Raw genomic sequence first — 26554 nt, 5'->3', positions numbered from 1 at the left:
AGTCTTCCAAGTCAATCTTCTCATCTTTCCTTCCTCTCTTTAATTATGTCTGAATTTTCTTCGAATACACCGAATAAGCTAGCTAATTAATACCAGCTGATTCGTGATATCTGCTATGGGATCCAAATCTCCTTTGTGCAAATCAGCTCCATTTATAAATCAGTGCTGCTCATGCACAACCGTACGTACATCTTCTTTCTCTCTCTCTCTCTATATATATATGCTTCCGTCTTTTAAAGATTTTGTTTTCATTGTTCAACATTTATTATCACTCGCCATGTTCATCACATTTTTCTTTATAGCAGAATCATCCATTTCCCCATCCAAAACAAGTCTCTTTCTAATACCGGTAGTGATATGTACTCGGGAAGTGGAAACTCGGTTCCAGAAATATATGAACTCATCGTCTTATCCAGATTCATCATCATCATTCTTCCTTATCAGGTAATTAGCTATAAGACTTCAGTTTCTATTGAATATTAATTGGTATACTTAATTTCCATTTTTTATGTATTATCTGCGTGAAATCTGACAATTAATTTTGGTAAAACGCCTCATGATAAGCCTTTCAGAATGGGCTGTGTTAAAGTACTAGTTCTATCCATCCTTCCTTAAGTCGTATATTTCATTAATTATTATAACACATTACTCAATTTAATGGATCAAAATATGATACTCAATTCCTTCTTTCCTATATATCTTCCTATCATTTTTTAAATACTTGATTTTCTTTTGTATTGCCCTTTCATTTCATAACTTTTGTATTGCACTTTGATTTTTTAATTTTGATATACTTAATTATATAACAGTACTTGAATTTTTTTTAAATGCATAGAATGCTTCGACATATTTTTTTTTAAAGAAAAACAAAAAGTATTAAAAACTTATTTATGATTAACAATGTTCCAACATACTCAATAACTGACTTAAATTTCCTTAATAAATTAAATGGTAGTTGTACCAATATTGTATTTTCATTTTTAGCATTAACATTCAGTGTGCTATGTAAAAATAGAAAAAAAAAATTCAAATTACAATTTTATTATTCCCAAACCAGTGCATACAATCACTACTGCAAAAACCACAAACAACACTTGTAAAAGATATTTAAAGATGGAAACAGTCTTTAAAGACTTTCGACGATCATTGTAAAAGACTTCAATGATAGTTCTTTAAAAAATCATTTAAAAAAATATATTTTAAAGACAATACATTTTAGAATTTTAAGACAATTATTTGAAAAAGCGTCTTAAAAGATAATTAATTAAAATTATATGTTACTTTTATTGGTGGTAGAACCTAATTCTAGGAATAAATATCAACTGATGGTAACAGTTTGAGTCTTCTTAAAATCATTTACAATAAATAGAGATAACTTACATTTAACCGAACAAATTAATAGAATTAAATAAAAGGACTGAAAGGAGAATTTTAAATTTTTTAGGACAAATGCATTAAAATTATTTTTAAAGGACTGAAATCAATATGTATCAATACTTGAAGCATCAAAATCTTATTTAATCATACAAAATATTTACGAATGTAACTTAGAAATTAATACGCTTTAGACTAAGTTTTCATCTTGAATTATATAAAACTAATATCGACATTTAAATATTGGCTCTCATATTCAACCTTGAATGACATTTGGTATAAGGACTGTCAACATTCATCGTAAAGTGACAAAGAAAAGTTTCATTTATTTGATAAATAAAAGAAAATAAAAATATTGCTAGCTCATCATTTTTTTTTATAGAAACTTGTGACCAGCAAAACAAGTTTTAACCATTCCTGAATTATGATTCTCAAGATTTTTAGGTATAATTTTTTTTTCTTGTACTAAACTCCATTTTAATTTATAAATAAATAAGAATTTAAAAATTCTTACTTTTAAAGATGGAAATAAAATTTCCCCATGCTAATTAATCATAGTTTCAACTTTTCTTTTTAATGATAATTGACCTTAAACTTATAACTGATATTTTTTTTTGGAGTAATAACCAAATATATTTTATAAAATTCTCAACAATCTTAATCCTAGTCGTATTCGCATTTAAGCTGAATAAGAATTTTATTCCAGTAAATTAAAATAATTTAGCTAGAGATGAATATATATATTTTCTAAATCAAATGTCACGATATAGACATGACAATTAAATTATAACATGTTCATATCTATTTGACAAAATCCCTTTTGATCGAGGTTGAGATCAGATTTTGTAAATTAATTATAATAAAAAAATTAAAATTATAATAAAATTAATACTTAAATCATATAAAATTGTAAAATTTATTAAAAATCATTTAATTTTTAAGTATGTTTAATTTTGTTTTTAGTTCCTAAAATTTTACACAAATTAGATTTTGATGTCCCAAATTTAATAATAATCATGTTAGTTCCTAAAATTCGAAAAAAAAACATTTTTAGTCCCTAAACATTAAATTTGAGGGACTGATATTTTCAAAAATCAAAATTGGTTTTTAAAAACTAAATTTTAGGGATTAAAATTGTATTTTCTTAAATTCTGATGCATCTATCAAATTCCACCAGCTGCAGCTATATAGTAGTTTATTTTTTGGTACCAAAAAAGCAGCATAATAACTAACTATATAATAGTACTAATTAAAACCAGCATATGACATAATAGAGAGAGAATATATAGATGTGGCGATAGTAATGGTTAATGTCTAATTTATAATTTTAGAAAATAGAAGAATGAAAGAATGTGTGCCACTAAAGCTTAACGAAACGGAGCGCTAGTCTAGCATGGCCACACAATAGCACTGATTGATATTATTATTTGTTTTTAATTAAAATTAATTTTGTTGACATTGGTTGGTATTGGATGTTTCCCACGCAGTGAGCATTCGAAATCGCTGTTGTTGGGAGGCGAAGGCAACCATGACCATGAACGGCCACCATACCGTTAACATCGCTAACAGTAACAGGCACCCCAACGACGATGACCACCACGCCCTCCCTCCCTCCTCCGACCATGATGATGACGAACAAGAACTCGTGGATCCCGATGATCCTTTTGACATTACTCAAACCAAGAACGTATCGCACGACACGCTTCGCCGTTGGAGAGTAATCATTCTATCTCTTTGCATTTTCTCCTCTATTCTATTATTATTCATCATTCAATCTGCATCCCTCTCTTCCACATTGTTCCACTCCGATCGCGCTCATTCCTTCTCAACATGAATAAATCATTGTACATTTTCTCTGTGTTTAATATATACTTACATGGTTGCGTGCTTGCTGGAAATGTATAAATGCTTCCCTGTACATTTGCTCGCTGTTCAATGCACCTCACTCAATGTGGCTGAAGAAAATTAGTGGATTGGCCTTAAACGTGGTTTCTAATGGAAATATAAACTCGCTGGGACTCATCTCCAATCTAACACGTTATTGCAACGCGTGTTTTGTTTAAAATTTAAAATAAGGGAATAAATTCCAATGTGTGTGCAGTTGCGACCATTAACAACCTGCTAATGCATGCTTATACCGGGCATAGAAATAGAAGATCAGACCTATTAAAAAAATGGAAAGCATGAAAATTCTAAGATGCTTCTGTGGTGCGGGCCGAAGGGGTTAGTTTTCAGATTTAATTCATATTCAAAACTACTGTTTCATCTCTTCTTTAAGCTAATTGGTGCCTGTTTTACCATTATTTTAATATATCTGGATTGTGACTTTAGCCAGTGTAATTTTGACGAGGTGCATTAGTGTAGCGGTATGTCTGCTTTTTGCAAGGCATCTAACTGAAGTTTCACCCATGTACAGCAAGCAGCACTCGTGCTCAATGCGTCCAGGCGTTTTAGATATACTTTGGACTTGAGAAAGGAAGAAGAGAAAGAGCAAAAGAAACACCTTGATTAGAGCCCATGCACAAGTCATAAGAGTAATGTTTCGGAATGACAAACGTGTTCCCTGATTAATTGTTTCTAACTATCTTTTACTTTCCTAATCCACCGTTTATTGTTTTATTAGGCAGCACTGCTTTTCAGATTGGCCGGTGAACGCGAGCTAGGTACACTTATTAATTTTTCTTCTTCTCATCTTTTAATGATTCTGATGATTGTCATCTTTGCTTACCATGAGCTTAGGAAATAACAATTTTATTAAGCATTATCCTACTACTAGTTTAACACATAATTAACAAATCACATATTTGTGGCAATGGTGAGTTTGTAGTGTAAATATAGATGTTAAGAGAAATTAACCGGAGTGGTCAACTATTGGCACAAAATCTAAAAAAAAAGAAACAGTTTGGCATTGATGCTGTTGGTTTTAAGGTACTGTATCACAAAAGGATCTAGTAGCAGACTATTGATAATGGTCCGGAAAAGAATTAAATTATTTGATTTTCTGTAACTTCATTAAAATGTTCTGATGTGTTTGATAACCTTAGGTGGATATGCAATTTAGAAATTTTAACTGGCGAAAGTCATACTCTCCTTTAGAGCTGTTGCAATGTGAATCGCTTTTCAGTTTCTAGTCCTATTTGGATTTCATTATATATTGTTTATAAATCAATCTGTATTCTGTAGCATGAATCTTGGCAGTAGCCTTCAATTAATTAATCGGCTTTTGGAATGTACAAGCTTTGTTTTTTTGTTAACTGTAATAATACCAATTGCACATAACTGCATGTGGTCAATGGTTATTACTTTTTTAATTGCAATCTGCATTTTGAGTTACTTATTATGGTCTTTCAATTTATATTTTGAATCATCCAGTGATAAGTACAGCAGTGTCACCCCCAACTCCAGTTGGTGACTATGATATTGGGCTCGAACAACTTGTTTCAATGTCTAAGGATCAGAATATTTCTGCTTTACAACAATATGGAGGGGCAAGTCTTCAACATGTTGTTTGGTTGCTTATAGAAATGTTGAAGTGATTTGTTTTGCTAATACAATCTAGTGATATCTTGTTCAGATTAGAGGCTTATCAAATTTAATAAAATCTAATCCGGATAAAGGTATTAGTGGAGATGATGCTGATCTGTTAAAAAGGAAAAATGCATTTGGAACTAATACATATCCTCGGAAAAAAGGAAGAAGTTTCTGGGTATATTCTTAATGACTTCATCATTCTACATATATATTTTTCTGAAATTATAATTGATGAACTAATTGTGATTTGTGATTGTTTTAGAGGTTTTTATGGGAAGCTTGGCAGGATCTGACTCTCATAATATTGATAATAGCTGCTGCGGTGTCATTGGCACTTGGAATAAAAACAGAGGTGCAATCAGTATTTATAATTGCTAAAAAATTTAAGATGAACCTACCACGTCTTATTTGGTTTGAATAATTTCTTTCATATGGAGAATTGTTTAACAGGATAAAAACAGTGAGATGCATTAGCAGCAAGAAAAGAACACACGCGAATTATGAATGCTCTTATAATGCATTAAAAAGTTATTTCTTCAAAATATACTATTGTCAGATGTCATGTAGAAGCTGGATATATCAGCTCATCCTGTCAGTAACAACATAAATGTGATGTTTTAATCAAAAAATAAAAATGTAATGCTAGTTTTTTCTGGAAATTATGTTTCAGAATTATTGCTGGCCTGCATCATTAATTTCAAATTATTGTTGCTTGAGCATGGCATACATGATAAAATAAAATGAATTCATCACATCCTATTTACAGTCAATATTCACTCCATCATGATGTCTTTTGCTTTTTTCTGACATTACTAAATTTTAGCAGTTTACTTTGTGCATTTTATTTTGTGACCCCTCTGTTCTATTTATATACCTGTTTCTACATGACGCTTGGTTTTGAATCTTCTGATTATTCTTGTCAGTTAAATAAATTTGTTTGGTATTTTCTATTGAGTTGACAAAGTCATTCTCAAAGGTTTATCCTTTCCTTTATTTGTAATTGATAGGGTTTGGCTGAAGGATGGTATGATGGGGGAAGCATTGCTTTTGCAGTTCTTCTTGTCATTGTAGTTACTGGTATTGTATATATTAGATAGTTGTTTTTTTTATTATTATAAATAATCCATGGATTTACTTCAATCAAAATCTATACATGTGTATAGGAGAGACATATGTTGAGATTTGGAGTGCAGCCAAACTTATATTTTGCCTTGGACTATTTATGTTCTTTTTGGAATATAAGCATTAGTCACTCTAATACAAGCTGTATCAATTTATTTCTTAGACTAATTTTATGCAATTGCATTTCCTTTTTGTCTGCCAGCTGTCAGTGATTATCGGCAGTCTCTGCAGTTTCAGAATTTGAATGCAGAAAAACAAAATATACAATTGGAGGTGTGTAACATTATATTATTGGAACTTCACATTGGGTACCTATACTAAATACTATTGAACTTGTTACAGGTTATTAGAGGTGGGAGAACAATTAAAATTTCAATATTTGATATTGTTGTTGGTGATGTTATACCCCTTAAAATAGGAGATCAGGTGAGTTTGTATGGTATTTTGAGTTTGTCTGGAAATTGAGCAGTATTTTTTGTTCACCGATTACTCTATGGGCATACTCAGGTTCCTGCTGATGGAGTATTAATCACGGGCCATTCACTTGCAATTGATGAATCCAGTATGACTGGTGAAAGCAAGATTGTATGTTTTATATACTTTCTATCGACCAAATTATTGGTTATTAATTCTTATGACTTTTAAGAAAATAGTGTTCTGTAGGTTCACAAGGATCACAAAACACCATTTTTTATGTCTGGTTGCAAAGTAGCAGATGGAGTTGGTGTTATGCTGGTATGACATGATATCATATCCTCTTATGCTGTTATGGCGTGATATTATGTTGATATGAAAAATGCTATATGGTATAAATGTATTTTTGTGAAACAACTCTCAAATAAAGAAAAAATTAAAAATAGTTTGTTGTATTTTCTAACATTTACTTTTCAATGTTCCTTTTCTCTTTCTCTCTCTTTGTATCTATCCATAATTGTTTATTAGGCATTTATAACTGTTTTTCACAAGAATTTTCCTAATAATTTACACGTGTCTTTGTAATGCTATGAATTTGATTCTTTCAACAATTATTTTTGTTGAATTTTATTATCTTCTTGTTGTTCTTTGTCGTTAATTTTGTTCTTCTCTATGCAAAAGTGTGTAGAATACTCCTATCTTGATTATGCTTTTAGTGGTCTTTAAGAACATAAATAAAGTTTACAGAATGCCACCTCACATTTTAGACTGCCATTTGTAGGTAACTGGTGTTGGTATAAATACTGAATGGGGATTGTTGATGGCAAGTATCTCAGAGGACACTGGAGAAGAGACTCCGTTACAGGTTCCCCCTGCTCCATCCAAAACAAAAAAAGAAAGGCTGTTGCTTTAGCTGTACCGTAATGAAAACAAAGATGTTAAAAGTGTGATTTACTTTTGGTGATATGTGATAGGTACGTTTGAATGGAGTAGCAACTTTTATTGGTGTAGTTGGGCTTACTGTAGCTGTTTTAGTGCTTGCTGTCCTCTTGGGCAGGTAATCTTCAATTTCTCTTTATTTTTTATTTTTCATGTATGTTATAGCTCATGGAACAGGTTTTGTGCCATTTTGAAATGCTTTATTTTGACTCTGAAATTGCAGATACTTTTCCGGCCATACCAAAGATATAGATGGAAATGTTGAATTTGTTGCTGGAAAGACTAGTGTTAGCAATGCAGTAGATGATGTCATCAAAATTTTTACCATCGCAGTAAGTGCAAATTTTGAACTGTTTTATTCATTTTTTTTCTTTTTCTATTTTTAGTAGTTTTTAACTATATAGGGCCATGCAGGTCACAATTGTGGTCGTGGCAGTCCCTGAAGGTCTACCTTTGGCTGTTACCTTAACGTAAGTACAAGTGGCTAGGTTATTTCATTATGCAACATAGATATGGCCAAAACTAGGCCACAGATATTGTTTGCTTCTAATCTGTGCAATTTTCCTCCTGTTGCTTTCGCAATAGCTTGGCATACTCAATGCGGAAAATGATGGCAGACAAGGCCTTGGTAAGTATCATTTTATGCATCTATCTTTTTGTTATTTTTAGTTTTAAGGCATCCTTTCTAACAGTAAAAAATTTGCAGGTACGGCGGCTATCGGCCTGTGAAACTATGGGCTCTGCCACAACAATTTGCAGTGATAAGACAGGAACATTGACCTTAAATCAGGCGAGTTTCATTATCTTAGGCTTGGACAATCTAGAGGGAATTATGGCTATAATTTATAATCTATAACATTAGTAAAGGCAATACCCCGTTTTTGATCTACAAATTTGTTTTACCTATTTTACCCTTTAACTGTTACAACTATAGCCCCATCCTCTCTCTCTCTCTTCTATTTTATATTCCAAAAATAAAAAATAAAACGTTATTCTAAAAATAAAAAATGCAGACAGCCAGGCAGGACAAGGCTTGTCATTCTGCTAGTTTACATTTATGCAAATGAATAAAAGCTTCCAGCGTTATCAAGTTATTCAATTCCCCTTCTCTTAGTGTAGGCGGTTTTGGGTTAATTGGAAATTAGCCTTCGTAATTTGCTTACGTAACACTTTATGTTATTGTTGAATAAAATGTTGGTAATTTCCGGACTTTTAAACAGTAGAGCTTCATGAAAATAAATACCCATGATTTTTTTTGGTTGTTGAAGCAAAGTGGTTTCATTTCCATTTCCGTTCACAAATAAAAGGCTTTTGTATGGATTGGAGAAGGATACCTTGTTTGTTAAGTATAATAAGGAGAAATATAGAGAAGGAACTTGAAACAGATCAGTTGTCTGATAGACCCATTATGTATGTGTCCATATTTTTTGTCAATAGTCATAGACATAGTCTATCTAATAAGTTTTACAATTTGTTAAAAACCTATTAGTCCATTCTGCTGAACTCCAAGTCATCTGTTCTTTCTTCATTTAATTTAAAACCTTTGGATTATTAAGATATGATGGTGATTTATTTTATGGCATTACAGATGACTGTAGTTGAGGCATATGTTGGGAGCACGAAAGTATATTCACCAGATGACTCATCAAAGTTGCATCCAAAAGCATTGTCTCTGATAAATGAGGGCATTGCACAGAATACAACCGGAAATGTTTTTGTACCTAAGGTTCGCCTTTTATACATAATTTTAACAATTATAACTAGGATTCCCTTTTATGTTGTGTTGTGATATCTGGAGCTAAATTAACTCAAGGATTTGTTCATGGTTTTGATTAGAGTTTTTGTTTGAGAGGAACAGTTTGTTGTGTTTCTTCAAATAGACAGCTGCATGCAGCATTGATATGCTCACAAGTACTGACAAAGTTCATATGTGTTATGTTCATTTATCTTTTGGAAGATCTGAAGCAAACACAGTATTGTGTTAAAGATATAAATTCATTCATAGCCTCCAGTTAACAGCTTAAGCTGTTAGGAAAGTTAGTACATGATATAGTATTAGAGCTTCTACAACTAAGTGGTTAAGAATTCAATCCTTGCTTCCGCATTCTTCATAATTAAGTTGAATTTGGGATAATGTAAAATGGTCATGCTCATGCATGTCGAGCATGACCAATTGTCCATGGTTCAAGCCCAATGGGATTTTGGGTGATACTGTGGCAGGGTGTGGTAGATTTATAGACTAATTTTGAGCCTTCACCTATGGCTATGTAGAGTAGTTATACATACATTGTCCATGTTTCAAGTCAAAGGGCTCTTTTGTGAGGGGGATTTTTTGAGATATAAAATCATTCATGAGGCTTTACCTAACCCATTACGCTTTTGGAAAGTTGGTTCTTGACAGTATGCATTCAGAATAATTAAGATTTTTGTTGGGGTTCTTTCTGAATTTCGTTTACTAAAGTCAATATTTTTAAATCTACCTACAGAAATGATAAATAAAAATTTAGTTGGTCCTAGAATAATTGAAAACAATATTATAGATGGATCAAAAAAAATAAAAATTGCTAAACTGCATTTGAAAAATATGCCTACAGAATTGATAAATAAAATGTGCAAGCAGTGGGCAATTCAGTGTTTGGTTATAACATTTCTTGGATGACAAATAAATAGTTTCTATAAGAGAGTTCAATTTGATAAGCATAATCAAGATGTCTACTCCTGAAACTTAAATTCCTTACGTTTACGTTTCAATGCCTAGAATTGGGATTTAAAGACAACTGTTGAATAAATGAGTGTTCAGTTGCAACCTGAAATTATATGTCCAGTTTCTGCAACTTATCTTTGTGCCTCTGGCATACGTAATGTTGATAAAGCTGATACTAAGTGACTTAGATATAGAAGTTCTAAATTATTTTAAGAATGGGAATTAAAAATACAATTGATGAATGCTTTTGGAGGCTCTTATTCTTAACTTGGTATCTGATAATAGTTATCTGGTGTGCTTGTGGCTAGTCTCTTCCATAGAGGCTAATATGAACCAATACAATACCTGATATTATTAGCTATAGGTAGCAAACAATATACTGAATTTTTTTTTGGTTTTTCATTTACTGTTACAAGATTGTGCTGGTCTTGTTGTGTGTTAGTAACATTAAAGCTGATAGAAAAATCTTTATTAACCTATTGTTGTCCTCATTAATTGTCACTACCATCATTTTGATTTTATGAATATTTCGGATTAATATTTTGATATCTATCAAGAATTAAATTTGTCGCTGTATTTGATTTTGTAGGATGGTGGAGAAACAGAGGTGTCTGGATCTCCTACAGAGAAGGCAATTCTTAAATGGGCAGTAAAGGTACCCTTGCTGATTTTTTTTCTTGTATTATTTTTTTTTCTGATCACTCCCCTCTATTAATCTGTTGATTTTGAAGCTGAACTCATTTCAATATGGCAGTTGGGTATGGATTTTGATGTTATAAGATCAAATTCAACAGTTCTCCATGTCTTCCCCTTCAATTCTGAGAAAAAGAGAGGTGGTGTTGCTTTGAAGCTGGTAATCATTTGATAAAAACATTTACTGATGCATCCTTTCATTTAGAGCAATCTGTGAACTAGTACGAGACATGTATTCATCCTTGTTTCAATTATTAACTTTCACTTGTGAACTAAGTTAAGTTGTAATAGTGAATGCTGTTATGGAATCATATTACATGCATGGGTTGCATGTTGATTCATTATATTAGTTTTTTGTCTTCTTTTCTATGCTAATCAGATATACTAATGCAATTTTCCTTTCAGGGGGATTCTGGAGTACATATACATTGGAAGGGAGCTGCAGAGATAGTTCTAGGAACATGTACTCAATATCTTGATTCAGATGGTCAATTGCAATCCATTGAAGAAGAGAAGGTTAGGAACGGCAGTTTCAAGTCCTAGAGAGTTTGCTGATGGAATGAAATTCATTTAATTGAACATTGGGGATCTTATTATATTTTTATTTTGGTTTATAACCATCAGAAATTAAGGAAAAATACATGGAATAAGGTTTCCACCAATGTCTTTTTTCTTATCAATTTGATTATAGTGTCATTTGAAGTTACTCTGATGGAAAATTTAGCAATTATGTATCGGGTAATATAGCATCTGATTGTTCCTGCAAAAATATAACAACTGAGAGCAGTTGACAATTTTTCAGCAATTTCCTAATTAATTGATTTTTAAAAAATTCTTTCACAGGGTTTTTTCAAGGATGCTATTGATGACATGGCTGCTCGCAGCTTGCGTTGTGTAGCCATTGCATACAGATCCTATGAATTAGACAAAGTTCCATCTAGTGAGCAGGATTTAGACCAATGGTCCTTACCAGAACATGAGCTTGTTTTGCTTGCTATTGTTGGAATAAAGGTAAACTGCAAGCGTAGATTTCCTCCTGGTGTATTGTCTTAAACTTTTTATGTGTGTTTTGTAACTCTCGTTTTATGTACAAATAAGTCTTGCATTCTGGTTCATATATTCATAATAATATTCTTAAACCCTAATCCTATTATTTATTGATGAATATGGAATTGAGTTAATGGAGATTGCTTGGTCCTTGTCCTTTCAAATTACCCGCTAATCCTTTGTCCTTTATTTAAGCTAAAACTAATCTGTATCTTCAGGATCCTTGTCGCCCTGGTGTCAAAGATGCTGTAAAAGTATGCACTGATGCTGGTGTTAAGGTAATATGAGTTTTACGGGTATAGTTTGTGTCTTGTTTTATATTGATTGTGGTTTTTGGCTTTACTACGACATGAGTGGTCATACAAAATGTAACATGGGAACCTAACACATTACACATTCTACGGTTATGAATTCACAGGTACGCATGGTTACTGGAGACAACCTTCAAACAGCAAAGGCAATAGCTTTGGAGTGTGGCATACTGGCTTCAATTGAAGATGCTGTTGAGCCAAATATAATTGAAGGAAAGAAATTCCGTGAACTATCTGAAAAGGAAAGAGAAGATATTGCCAAGAAAATAACTGTATGTTTCTTTCGTTGTGATTTTTTCTTTTTTTTGGTGGATATTGTGATTTTTTTAATTTATATGCATTAGCTGTAAATATTTGATAAATGGATTTTTTTTCTCTCCATTCCCAATCTTATACAAGGAAATGCTGTTCTTGCTAAATTGCTAATAACTCTAGCCATATTACATGCGAGTTAGATACATAATTTTATAATGACAATTTGAATAATATATATAGGTGATGGGGAGGTCTTCTCCTAATGACAAGCTTTTGCTTGTGCAAGCTCTACGTAAAGGAGGGGAAGTTGTTGCGGTCACAGGAGACGGCACCAATGATGCTCCTGCCCTACATGAGGTCTGTCCTATTCTTTGGATGCATCCTTTTGACTGTTGAGAAATAAATTAGCTACAAAACTTTTTATCTCCTGAAATCTTGCTTATGAATGAACAGAATATATATTTCACTACGAACACATTTGAACAGTATATCATGAAGCTTCCATATTTGATTCGAATGACTTTCATAAACTTTTCTCATTAAAATTGTTCTGGCAGACATGAAGTTCCGTGTAATTTGTTCTTTAGCTCGTAGGAAGTTGTTCCAATGTGTTCAGTAGACATGGTTCTAGTTGAAGTTGAATGCTAAAGCCTGCATATTTGAATGTCAAGTTTCATGTCATTAATGTTGGCAAAATTCTGGATGTAACAGTAATTACTGCCGATGATCTAACTTTTTGGAATACAAACGCAATAAGTGGCCATTTGTGATATTCTTTCTGTAAACTAACCCTTATCTATAATCATTGCCATGCCAATAGCTGTTGCCTTTAATATCACATTCTAAAAACAATCCAGCTTAATGTGTTTAACTACCATTTGAAAAGATGGAGAGGGAGGAAGAAATGAGGAGAGAGAGAATGGAGAATGTTTTCTGTTTTCAATTCTTGATTTCACAAAGATTACAAAAATGCTACCTTATTTTCACTTTTTTATTTAAAAAAATTGTATAAAAATGATGAAAAGAATTTTTTACAAATATTTGAAAACAAAAAAACAACAAAACAAAGTGAAAATAAGTTGACACTTCGGTAATTATTTATGAAAAAGGAAGTAAAAATAGAAAATGTTTTCTAAAACCCGAAAAATGCCCTTATTTGTCCGCAAAATGTTTTTCTTCCGCACAAGCACAAGTAGTAAATTGGATGCATTTCTTTTATTTTTTTGGCCCTTGAAGTTTATGCATTTGTAGCAACAGATTGTTGCAATTAACATAGAGATACCTACGGTAATTGGCGGTGTCAAAGTTTTCTTCTTGCCTCTTGCGCCTCCATCTGTTTGGTTGTCATGTTCCATTTATTAAAATAATTCCTGTTTACTAAAAAGAATCTTGTTATAGTTAATCTCGTGCTTTACTATTTTGAATTTTAGGCTGATATTGGTCTTTCTATGGGCATCCAAGGAACTGAAGTTGCAAAAGAAAGCTCAGATATTATAATCCTAGACGATAACTTTGCATCAGTGGTAAAGGTAGGTGTTCTATTTAATACATTCTCAGGCTTGGATATGATATTGTCTTCCGTTTCCTGTATCTTCTCCTAGTAAATTGTTGGGTAATCAACGCTCCCACAAACAAAATTATTCACACCCACAAAGGATCGTGAATTCAACACCTCTTATTACAAGAGCAGCAACATCAACGCTCCCACAAGAATTTAAAGTGATTCAACACCTCTTACCTACGTCCACGAAACCGTCTCAAAAATATTTTCCTATCACAAAAATGATTACAAGATTGTAACACATCCCAAATAGTGTATCACTTTACAAATCCGAATACTCCACTCAATGATTACAAGAAATGATAACACTCTCACAAAGATACTTTTCTCTTAACAAAGTGATTTTGTTTCACAATCTCTCTTCTCACACACTCTCTTTTCATGTGTTGTGTTTCTCCCCTAATTCTTTTCTCTATCTATAGTGAAGATTGCCACCAACTATAATAAATAAGTTCTTTTGAAAGTTGAAACAAAAACAACTTCTAATATATCCATTCAACTAAGGTTCATCTAGTAAAATGCAATCTTTCACTTTGCTAAGCCACCTAAATCTTAGTGATAAAAATTCAATTCCCAATATACATGGACCTTATCTTTTGGCTTGAAAAATTACATAAATTAGTACTAAATACATTCTAGTACAAAGTTATTACTTTTTCCTTTGTCATTGTTTTGTTTTCTCAGCTTTTATTTTAACATTTACCTCCTTTTGTCCCTTTCTGCTTAAAACAATTGGCTATGAATTTGACATGGCTGAGAAACAAGCCAATTTGTCAGGTGTATTGGGTAGTGGGTTTGATTGGGTTTTGGCTTAAGGAGAGATTTATTTCACCAAGACACATGTATCCTATGGATTGCTCATCTTGTAATTTGTCTGAGATGTCTATTTCATTCTTTGTGTAGGTTGTCCGATGGGGCCGCTCTGTATATGCAAATATTCAGAAATTTATCCAGTTTCAGCTCACGGTTAATGTTGCTGCTCTTGTAATAAATGTTGTGGCAGCAATAACTTCTGGTGATGTTCCTTTAAATGCAGTGCAGGTACGTATCTCCTCTTCTCTATTTTTGTGTCACACCTTACACTCTAATGAGACCTAATAAAGTGGAAAGGGGGTGAAAAACAGGAAATCCTATCAGATTTGAACCACCGCAAACATCTTTAGGCCATGGAATTGTGAACACTTTTTTCTATTTCTTATTAATTGTAAACAAGCTTTCCTGTTTTTTCTTTGATTTATTAACGTAATATTTATAAGTTGTACTACTTGGGCGGGTTGAGTTTGCTTCAAAGGTATTGTTATGGATGGGCTGCCACCCACGATGAGTAGGAGAAGTAGCTCAGTCCTTTACGCTTAGGTCAACAACACTCACCATCCGGAAATCTTACTGTGTTTGGATTATAGATCAGATTGTTCTTTGTGAACTATTTTTTCTCATGGGTTTAGTGTTTGTCAGCAAAAACTAAGACTGATAGTTACGTACAAGGGTAGATTAAAAACATCATCAATGAAAAAAAGGTATATTTTGGTTTTTGATGTTCATGCTCTTGGGTACAGCTTTTGTGGGTCAACCTTATCATGGATACACTTGGGGCGCTTGCACTGGCTACTGAACCGCCAACAGACCGCCTAATGCACAGATCACCAGTTGGCCGAAGGTTTGGATTGATTGGCTTTCTCTCTAAGCAGTTTAATATTTATGGTACCCTTAATACTATACTGATCAGCACAAAAACGAGCATGCACATGTACACTTGGTTCTTATACTTGATTTTAGTAAATGTGTGATATGTCTGTCACTTGATGCTGGCATGGTCAATCGGAACAGGTCTTTTGACTTTCCTATGCATAATTTCAACCAGAGGCATAACATAGTGTTTCTGTGTTTGGTTTTGAATGTCACTCTCTACTGTTGTATTTAAGATGATATTTTCATTTTCAACTTATTTAAATTGTATAGAAAAATCTATTATGTGACATAACATAAGGATATATGAAAGAGGATAAAGTGAGGAGGTGCACTCTTGTATGATAATAAAGTGCACTTACAACTTTGATTAGAAAATCAGTGACTGCTTATGATAAATTAAATTAAATACATATATAACAAATTCGGAAGTTTGTTGCAGTCTTACCTGTTAAATATTTAATCAACAATTTTTACTGCTCTTATTTTTTAAAATGCACTCTTCACTTTAAAGGAGTTAAATCCAATTGGAAAAGAAAATAATAGTTTGAGAATGGGATATATTAGCTCAACAGAATTGGAAGGTGAGGAAATAATTCTATCCCTTAAAACTGGTGGCATTGAAGAAGTTTTGAGGCAGTTGCATGCCCTAATGGATCATTTGGGTTTTGAATTAAATACACGCTTTAACTATGATCTTATATTTGGCTTTCAGAGAATCTCTTATAACAAATATCATGTGGAGAAACTTGATCGTACAGGTAAATTAAATTAGTTTATTCCATGTGGACACTTATTAAGATAATCTTGCAATTGTCTATCAAATAAAAACATTTTCATACGAGGCTCTCTAGGTCCTATTGTCTAATGAGTATTATTTATCATCGTAGGCTGTCTATCAAATCGCAGTTCTTCTCGTTCTTAACTTTTGTGGTGAAAGTATTCTACCAAAACAAGATACCAAAGCTGATGCCTTTCAAGTGAAGAATACTTTAATATTCAACGCGTTCGTCCTGTGCCAAGTAAGTGGTTTTTGAACATGCAAATATGAGATATTTGGCCGGTCCTTTGTCAGAGGAACCACTACTTTTCCCCTTTTGTTTCCTTTTATATTCTTATTTATCCTTTGCTTGGGATTTTTTCCATTGTTGATGGATTAAACCACTTTTATTCTCATTAGTTACTATGGGGTCTCTCATAAGCCACAGAATAACCGTTTTTTTTTGTCACTTTTAAAGAAAAAGAATGTTTTTATTTGTTAATATAAAATTTAAAGATGATATTAATTGATATTTTTTTCAATTATATCCTTATAAAAAAAAAGAGAAAAAATAAATCAAAGAGACAAATGTCATACTAAAAGATTACAAATAATTTTAGTAAAATCAGAGATTTTTTACTTTTTTTAATCAGTGTTATAATCTCAAATGACAGATAAAGTGAAAAGAAGGATGTACTATCACTATGGTATAACACCATTGATGTTTTACATATTTTAAGTCTCATTAATTTTTTTTCTGCACATACCCTTGTTTAAAATAATTAGATTTTATGAGAAATAATGCATTAATATTTAGGTCTTGCTAACTAGTAGTACTATTAGGGCAGTTGTTAAGATGTCATTAATATATTTTTATTGTGATTTTCAATACATTTCCAACGTGAATAATGATTACACTAAAGAATACAGAAGTTCATTAGACCTTGGTGGCTATGATTTTAGAAAAAATGTGTAGAACTTTCAGTTGGTTTGCACAAACCAAGTGCCATGTTCAATTATTGAATGTGTGGAACAGTTGATTGGTGCGTTTAAATCCACTTTCCCCTTCCCCTCATTTTGAGAGGGAAGTGCAACTATAAAAGTAAATAATGGAAAGAATTTATTAATTTACTAATCCATCAAATTAAAAGATTTAAAATGTTTCAAATTACAGATATTCAATGAATTCAATGCTCGGAAACCCGATGAAATGAATGTTTTCCGTGGAGTGACGAATAACAAACTTTTCATGGGAATTGTTGGAGTGACCTTTATACTTCAGGTGAATAGCGATCTCTGCTTTATTGTGTTCTTAATAATTACTACTACTTCTTAACATTTGCTTGCTTTCTCACTCTACTTCAAATTGTTAGATAATCATCATCGAGTTCCTTGGAAAGTTCACCTCAACAGTGAGACTTGATTGGAAGCTATGGCTTGCTTCTCTTGGTATTGGCCTTGTCAGGTTAGTTCACTCAACTGCATTAGCATTTGATAATGGTAGTTCTTGGAGTATCGATGAATCATACATTCACGCTCTTGGTCATAATCCAGAGTTGAAGACTTCTATATCCTTCATTATACAACATTACCATTATTATTGAATTCTTGCTGTAAACATGATTTAGCTCCCTTGTATGAACAAACTGTAAAATTACCGCGTACTAGTTGCTCTTAATTTTTATACCGGAGCTTTTGCATTTTGGCAACAAATCATATCTCATAGTTATTGCTTTTGCCATCTTACAGCTGGCCCCTTGCTATAGTCGGCAAATTCATTCCAGTTCCCAAAACACCATTGGCTCGTTACTTCTTGAAACCACTCAGGCGATTGAAGAGGTCTAGGTCTCGTGCTACGCAATAGGCATCGCTTCCTCAAGTGGATAACCAGCCATGCATGCATATTAAGCTAACGCCTCACAGGTTACAATATAGTATATATTATTACTGCTCCATATTGCTGAACCATCCTTCTAGAATTCCAATGAAATGTATATTATCCAATTAATCCCAAAGGGTTTAAGCATAAAGCAATCATTACGTGATTCCTTTTACTTTTAACATCATTTCATTTTTTGGTTCAGCTGTACATTGTAACATTTCTAGATATTGTTAGAGTTGCCCCTTGCCACTTTATAAATAGTGAAATACTATCAAACTGACTTTTTAGCATTGGCAAGGTTCGATTCCCCAAACAAATTAAGGAAAGCATAGCGTATTTTAGCCATTTATATTTCATATAGATTTTGTTATTTAGTATGAATTCTTTTATGCGGATTTTTTCGATGTGAAAAATGAAGAATCGCGGTGATTGCTTGAATTCAGTTTACTATTCCACCAATGATTCCCATTCATTTATAAGGATTTTCGTACGTAAATTTTCGTAAATAAATCCTTTTTGTTTCACATATCACGTGAACTAAGAACCCTGTCTGCTATAATATAAGCATAAAAGCTGGCAATTTAATTGGCTCACGCAATCTGTTACGCAGATAAGAATCGAATCTCTTAGACAAGTGGTCAACAATTTTAAAGTATATAAAATTTTAACTCAAATGTCGCCATTTTAGATAGCAAGAAAATTAAAATTTTCACTAAGCAACCAATTGAACTTTCAATCAATTTTAGATAATATAAATATATAGAACGGTCATATGGGAAACATGCAGAACTGGAGGCATCAAAAGGGTGTTGACTGATGCTGAGGTTGGCTGGCTCTTCAATTGAATTGACGAGTGAAAATGTAGCTAGCTCGCCTTGATCATTATTAGCATGAAACACTATTTCACTTGTTGCGATTGAGTCTTAATATGTGAACTCGCTACCAAACACGTGCATTACGCAGCCTCAGCTGGTAAATTCTCTTATTAAGTTCCTGGGCCACACACAAGACTTTACAATCAACACTTTTGTGGATTAGAAGCAACAAGAAATCACGTGTGTGCTCCATAATTCATATTTAATTGCTAATTGGACAAACACGTTTTGAACAAATGAAAAGTGAAAAGCTCTCCGGATTGTTTGAGGGAAAATATGGTGGCTAGCAGTCTAGCACACAATCGGCTGGACATTTCCTCAGATTTGCAAGCAGCACATCTACTCGGTTTTCACATTGTCCGATTATAGTAATCTGTTCAAAGATTTTGGGGGTCAAAATTTTCAAAGAAAAAGGAAACTTTGAGAAGCAGAAGATAATTTGCCTATATTGATTATTAAATGAAAATGAAGTTCGAATAGATGAAGGAGAACTTTGTAGAAAACAGTAAATTTCTGAAAAACGAAACTTCAGTGAACCCGTTTTTGAGAATCAAACTCACAATCACGTTAAAAGTCATGCGCTCTACCAGCTGGCTTGTTGCTATTATTGGTAGTGTTTCACAGTCAATGATACTTAACCACAAGAGCTTAATTAGGCAGTTCTAAAAATTTGCAAGCACTAATTATTTTCATTCTTAGCTTTAATTTTTACCTTTGTAAGATATTACTCATAATTTTATTCATTTAAGTTTCTCTACTGTGTTTAATAAACCAAATGTTGTATATAATAAAGAAATATCCCAAAGTTTAAAAGAATAGTAAATATAAATTTAGTATTTCGATAGTGACTACAAAATAATTCTTCGTTTACGAACTTTAAAATAAAAGAAGTCGATACATCTTTTATGATTGTCCATATATATATATATATATATATACACTTGGTAGAAGACCATTAATATCACTTTTTTATATTAAAAAGACACTTATTAGACTTCTTTTACAAAATTAAGGTGATTATATTTATATCTTTTGAACACCAAAATATGATTTACTCCAATCAAATAGTTTAAATGTCAAAATTTTAAACACAAGTCAGAATAACAAAACCTCGTTTGTTTATGTATTAAGCATGCACACTTAGTGTTCTATTGGAGAAAAATAAGAAAAAGGTAAAATAAGAAAATAATGATATACTCCCTTTGTTTTTTATTATAAAATTCTTTTAATTAATTTGCGTCTTTAAGAAAAAATAGTTAATTTAGTTAATCATATTAAATTTGTTAATTATTTGTATTATTATTTTAAAAAAATTATTTTTCTATCTACTTAATTTTTTTTCATTAATGTTTGAAGTGAGGATGTTTAAGTAAGGAAAAAAATTAATTAATGATCTAAAATTTAGAAAATAATTTTATAAAAATAGACAAATAAATTTTTAAAATAATTTTATTATTTGGGATGGATGAAATATTAACTTTACTGAGGTTAAAATTTTGAGATGGAACTTCAATCACCTACCATTGTCATCTTGCCAGCTGAATGATGACGCAGTAGTTTCATATACTACTTAAAAAAAGGAGTTTAAATCTTTCTTAAGAAAAAATCTAACCTCGGAAAAGGAAATAAAAACCTCTTGTTTCTCTTTTTTTTTTTTGGTACACTGCGCATGTTTATTTGCTTTTTGAAACAAAAAAAAAACGTCCCCCGAAACAATGAATGGACTATCAATTGTTTCACCAGCTATGAAAAATAAATATGGGGGCAACCATAATTTAACAAACTAAATATCCGTTCAGAAAGCCCTGTGTACATGTCAAATCACAGTAACTTGAATTTTTTGGTGAACACTCAAACAAGAGGCCTTAGGCCATAACACTGAAATTCCCGAAAGGGTACATTTTGGAAAGCATCATTCAGTACAATTGGTACACAACATTACCCACTGGATGCTAAGAATGTCTTCACTTCGAACTAACAGTAACAAGAATAGGCAAAGTGGTTTTTCTTGGAGACATAATGGGACAAGAAACTGGAGGCAGAAGCAGATGAATCTGGAATATTGGCCGGAACCAGTATCTGGGATTTACCCGAGCCGATTCTCTTACCAGCTACATTTGCATAAAATAGACCTGATATTGCCGGTACGAAAACATCACTCTCAGAACTAATATAAAAGTCAATCACTTTCTCCAACTCAGAATCTTCAGAGTCTAGGTACCTTTTCTTCTTATCTGCAGGAATGATGGATTCCTGCAACAATTTCAGAGCAAATGAGAAATTTTATGCTTACTACAAATAAAATGTGTGTATGGGAAGATGAAATTAGAACAAATATCTCACCTTTGTATACGTTTTAGGGAACAAATCTTTAAGAGAGTCAAGGCTTTCATCCCACCTTGATTGTGTCACATAGATTGTAGTATCCTTTTCAAAACCAATCTTCCTCAAAAACACTGCAACCTCTTGTGCATTGAAGCAGCTCTTCTCTTTTTCACTATCCCTTCCTTGACAACCCTTCTTATCCAACATCTCAACCCTCAGATCCACAGCTATAAATTGGCCATCTGACTTTCGGCTTAAAGTCCTAAGTCTTTCAACCATTGAGTCAACAAGGTCATGCGTTTCTTGCTGCAACTCTAAGCTTCCATACATTGCTAAGCATGCAACAGATTCAGCATCACTTTTTTCCCCTGCTTTTCTCATGTTTATTGAAGGGAAATAAGTAGCAAGCCTGACACTCCCCTTTGATCTATAAATAGGTTCAACATGTTGAGCTATGTAGTCTTCTGTAACCCGATTAGGAACCTTCACGGCGGCAATTTTATGTGTTGATACATGAGAAGGAAGATCCTTTAACACTCTGACCACTCCTTCCATGCTTTTCATGAACACATCGACATCGTAAATGTCCTCAAAGTTCCTGAGACATAACTATATTAGGTACATGCAAGTGCATCTGTAAACACAGTAAATTAGACTGATTTCAAATTAAGTTCAACTGTCTGCTATTTAACAATGTCATCAGAATATAGCATTTTCAAATTAAACTACATCCAAAACAAGCTTGCAATACTAACAATGCAGAAAAGTGTTTTCCATTTTTTAAAAGCAGAGAACGTGAGTCATTTTCCCAGTTTTTAACTTCAAACTTGGCTGGCCTTTTCTAGCCTCATCCTGGAGTGGTGTCTGTTAGAAGAAGGGTTGGGAGGACACAGATATTAAGAAGCAAAGCTTCTAAAGATACAGATTGTAGAAAATAGAAACTGAAACCACCCACCCATGACAATTACTTCTGTTTCTAAAGCAATGCCAGGAATTTAGAGAAAAATGAATTGGAATACACTGGCATTATATATCAAACAGAAGGAGAAAAAAGATCTTATTTAGCAAAGATGACTCAATTGTTTACATCAGCAGCCAATAGGAAAAACAAGCGATGTCTTGGTTGCTGACAAGATAAGATGAGCATCAATCACGGTAGAAAGCAAAACAAGCAAGCAAAAGTGCAAAACTATTATGACTATCCTGAAAAAAGATGCAAAATTACCCCCTCCCCCAATCTCTTCAACTATAGCAGAGATTGAAATAGGAGAAACAATTACTAACCTCTTGTCACCAGGTTGGCTTCCTCTAATGTCAGGGATGACAAGTGTCGCCCCAAGACTACGAGCAACAAGCACTGCATCTGCTATCTGGACAAGGAATTACCAGAAAATAACATAATGTGAGAAATAATAATTGAAATTATGAATTAAGAAAGGGCCATATCTCAGGATCAAACTTCACCAGAAGTTATGAGACAATAATAGAGAACTAACAAGTAACAATCAAGATGCTGGAAACAAACAGCAGAAGGAAGGAAGGGTGATTATAAGAAAAGTCAAAATGGAGAATGGAACTCAATAGTCAATACTAGGGCATTAAGGAAAAAGTTATAGATGGTTTGTAGATTAAACAACATATTGAGAGCACTGATAAATTAAAGTCAGCAAGCAAGCCAGAAGGGATTATCTACAGAAATGGTTTCATTTCCTTTTGGTGAGGAGGAGAGGGAATCATCAACAGGAAAAAATAGCTGCAAGTAATAAATAAGGACCTCTTCAATGAGACAAGCACAATAGTTGGATCAGTTACCTGAGATATATGGTACTCCGGGCCATTGGTTAAAGAAAAGGTAACAAACCCCTCAGTCTGATCCACGTTATCTGCCAGACATTGCCAAAAATATTAATTAATACGGACAAAAAGAGTGAGCAAATGTAACTGATATAAGTTCCTTCCTTGACAATTTGTAAGTCTTTAGAATCAAATTTTACCTTCAGATGGCTTAAGCCAACATGGTTTTAACTCATCACCATCTCCCTTCCAAATCCCGATGTTCTTTCTAACATGAGTAGTATCAAAGTTTGTACTTTCAAAGCTGACATCCTCCGTTCCAGGAAGTTTATCCTGTAAAACAAAAAGTCAAAGTGAAATAAATTCATTGGAAAAGCACTTGGACTGACATGTATTGAATTGAAATGATTCTACCTTTGTTTTTTTCTTCTCTCTTTTTTTGGACAATAAATAAATAAACGTTGTGAGGAAGGCAGGGTGACCTTGAAGGCATAAAAAAAGATGGATTCTGAATTTGGGTTGCTAAGAAAATCAGGTAGAGAGAGAGAGAGAGAGAGAATAGGAGAAGACAGAAGGCAGATAAATGTGAGTTTGCAATTTGCCTGTCTACCAAGTCCAAGCTTGATTAATCAATTTGGGTAGATTTGGCTACAGATTTATTTATTTATTTCCTTAAATATATGAATTGTGAATTAAGGATCTATGATCTCTACAAGCAATACATACAGAAGATAGATCCCTGGGAAATTGTTTAGAGTAGGAAACAAAATGAAGTGAAGAGGGAGGAGAGAGTAATTCTTACATCAACAGCATCAAAATGGTCTCTTTTGATCATGTGTATAAGCATGACGAACATTGTGAGGGTGAGGACACCCGCCACCACTTGTCTTAAATCCACTCCCATGATCAGTGTATGAGTTTAGTCCTACTCTAGAAAGAGAAAGTAGAAAGCCACAAACTTAAAGCAGAAGTGAAACATGAAGAACATGGAAGTTGATGTTGTAACTATATTTATTCTAGTTACTTCATCACCGACACTACCCCTGACAATACTAAAATCTTACGTCGCATTTCCTATCAACACTTGCTAGTATTTAAACCCACGTTTGGTAACCAATGCTTAATTTAAGGATCATTAGTTTCATCCTTCAGTGGCTGCTCTAACACCATCCATACTCCTGTAGATTAAAAATAATTATATTTCTACACAAGACACATGCTTTCTTACTCTACTAATCTTACCACAGAAGGTTAAATAAGATCTCTATGCAGAGAAACACACACATTTAATTAAGATCTTTAGACTTACTTTAGCATTATGCTAATTACAGGTCTCTAAAAAATTGTATTGTATATTAAAAACCCAATGCCAACGCAGAGATGTTAATAACAACAAATGAGGTAATTGTATATTGTTATTCAGCTGGAGCTCGAGATCCGAAGCCAACAGCCACGCATTGTAAAATATCAAGTTTGAAAAGTACAATTCCATCTAATAAAAATATCATACCCAATCAAAATTAATATTTTCCAAACGTGGATTACTGGGATTTCTTTCTTCTTAATTAATATCTTAAATATTTATGTAAGAATATATATGAAGTTTGTTTTATTTAATAATTTTATAACGTAAATGCTATAAATTTTTATATGATAAATGTTTACTAAATAATAAATACTTTTTATTTCCTTGTCAGTCTAAAATATTACTCATTAAAACTAGAGAACTATTTTTTAAATAAGATAATTTAAGCACACATTTTTTTAGAGATTTATAATAAATATCAAAATACATTTAAAAGATAAAATAACAATTGATGTATTAAAAACCTAAAAATATTATATAGAATATTAAATTTCTGAATTTTTATAAAAGTCGCACTGACCCTGTTAACCAAGATATATACAAAATTCAGAAGAAGAAAAAAAACAGGATATATACAAAATCACTAATTTATCCAAATAAAACAAAGATTGAAATCGTAACTCAATATTAGACGGATTCAATTAGTGCGAGAACTGAGATTCTTGAGAACCTATTGATCGTTTTCGTTTCAATTAGTATCGTAATTTTTTCAAAAGATTTGTTTCACACTATAAGTATAACGATTTTCATTGAGAGTTCTTAGACTATTTATTTCTATAACAAATTTTTATAAGTTTTTTTTTTTTTTGTCTTGCTATAGGTATCTCCATCCCACTAAACCAGATATTAATCCCTCTCATAATATTGTGATTGTGGTTATAGTCTGACGGATTTTGCACACGATGAGACGAAGAACAAACACGGAATTCCCCTCTCTTCTTAGTATTGTGGGTTGCCTAACTTTTGTAAGTTTAAACCCATCATATTGTAAAAATTAGTCCAGAGTTGAACTCAAACGTTTCCATTACTTTATACTACTATGATCAATAAAGAGTCAATTATTTTACTTTGAAGAGAAGAAATTATTGTAATTTAATTATCCGGAAAATATTTTTTTAATATTATTTGTAATGAGAAAATTTAATAAAAATATAATTAAAACTGGGTAGGGGTTTGAGAGGTCAACAAGAGTTGCATTCAGTATTCAATATTTTCTATTAGTTATATGTCCTCATCAAACAAAGTCCTTAGATGTGATTAAAAATTGATAATGTTTATAAGTCAAATAAATCGAATGAGAGGAATTGGATATCCGATATCCCGACTAATCCGCCTCAAAAAATGGCTTTAAAGCCTCCCGCTAAATCCTCGGTCTAAACTACGTCTTTATATTGTTTTCAAAGTCCCACCATTTTTTCTTTTCGTGTTAAATTCAGAGGAAAGAATGACGTTTTTCTTACAAAAAAATAATTCTCCAACTATGCGTACCTTTTTATTTTAAAACAAAAAAAAAAAATTAATGGTGTCCCACTATATAGAAGAGAAAGACTTTCAACTCAAAGCACACCTATATAGAATTTAAATTTTTCCTACCTCAAACAAATAATTAACAAGAATCAAACATGTATTTTTTTACCCATATGATATCTTATTCTACTCTGCTCAATTAACGCTAGTTATTTTGTACACAGTCTAAGTTGTGATGATTATTCGGTGATAGCAATTTTTATATTTATGTAAAAAAAAGAATAAAAATAATGGCTTAAGAAAGAGAAGTAGTAGCTCATCAGTCCTTCTATTTCTATTAATGTGAATAGAGAAACACCTATAGTAGGATCAAAATACAATGGCTGTCCCTACTCTACTCCTTCGGTATTATTTATATGGCCTCAGGGGATCCAATCCCAAGTATAAA

General features: G+C 32.5%; 2 protein-coding genes across 2 annotated transcripts; one reads left to right on the top strand and one right to left on the bottom strand.

The window, feature by feature from the left end:
* LOC100777845 (calcium-transporting ATPase 9, plasma membrane-type) lies at positions 1-18569 on the top strand. Its single transcript, XM_041017176.1, is given in 36 exon segments — positions 1-181; positions 306-444; positions 2862-3091; positions 3791-3877; positions 3879-3908; positions 3998-4037; positions 4747-4862; positions 4949-5080; positions 5168-5257; positions 5913-5982; positions 6230-6300; positions 6370-6453; positions 6535-6612; positions 6691-6762; positions 7223-7306; positions 7416-7498; positions 7604-7712; positions 7795-7850; positions 7966-8008; positions 8087-8170; positions 8969-9106; positions 10674-10739; positions 10839-10937; positions 11183-11293; positions 11621-11788; positions 12043-12102; positions 12243-12407; positions 12631-12747; positions 13821-13919; positions 14855-14992; positions 15508-15608; positions 16353-16398; positions 16528-16659; positions 17572-17679; positions 17771-17862; positions 18147-18569. Coding segments are annotated over 34 exon segments (3273 nt in total). The 5' UTR covers positions 1-181; positions 306-444; positions 2862-2902; the 3' UTR covers positions 18262-18569.
* Positions 18570-20928: 2359 nt separating this feature from the next.
* On the bottom strand, positions 20929-24597 carry LOC100807616 (protein MANNAN SYNTHESIS-RELATED 1). Its single transcript, XM_003529484.5, has 6 exons — positions 24076-24597; positions 23474-23606; positions 23292-23362; positions 22764-22849; positions 21498-22077; positions 20929-21407 (listed from the first exon to the last, which is right to left on the bottom strand). The coding sequence occupies exons 1-6, from the start codon at positions 24175-24177 to the stop codon at positions 21129-21131; spliced, it is 1251 nt and encodes a 416-aa protein (XP_003529532.1). The 5' UTR covers positions 24178-24597; the 3' UTR covers positions 20929-21128.
* Between the last annotated feature and the right edge of the window lie 1957 nt (positions 24598-26554).

This window comes from Glycine max, chromosome 7, assembly GCF_000004515.6.
Source record: "Glycine max cultivar Williams 82 chromosome 7, Glycine_max_v4.0, whole genome shotgun sequence".
Classification (NCBI taxonomy): Eukaryota; Viridiplantae; Streptophyta; class Magnoliopsida; order Fabales; family Fabaceae; genus Glycine; species Glycine max.
The sequence above is the reverse complement of the archived record's forward strand: the minus strand, read 5'-3'. Positions and strand labels throughout refer to the sequence as shown.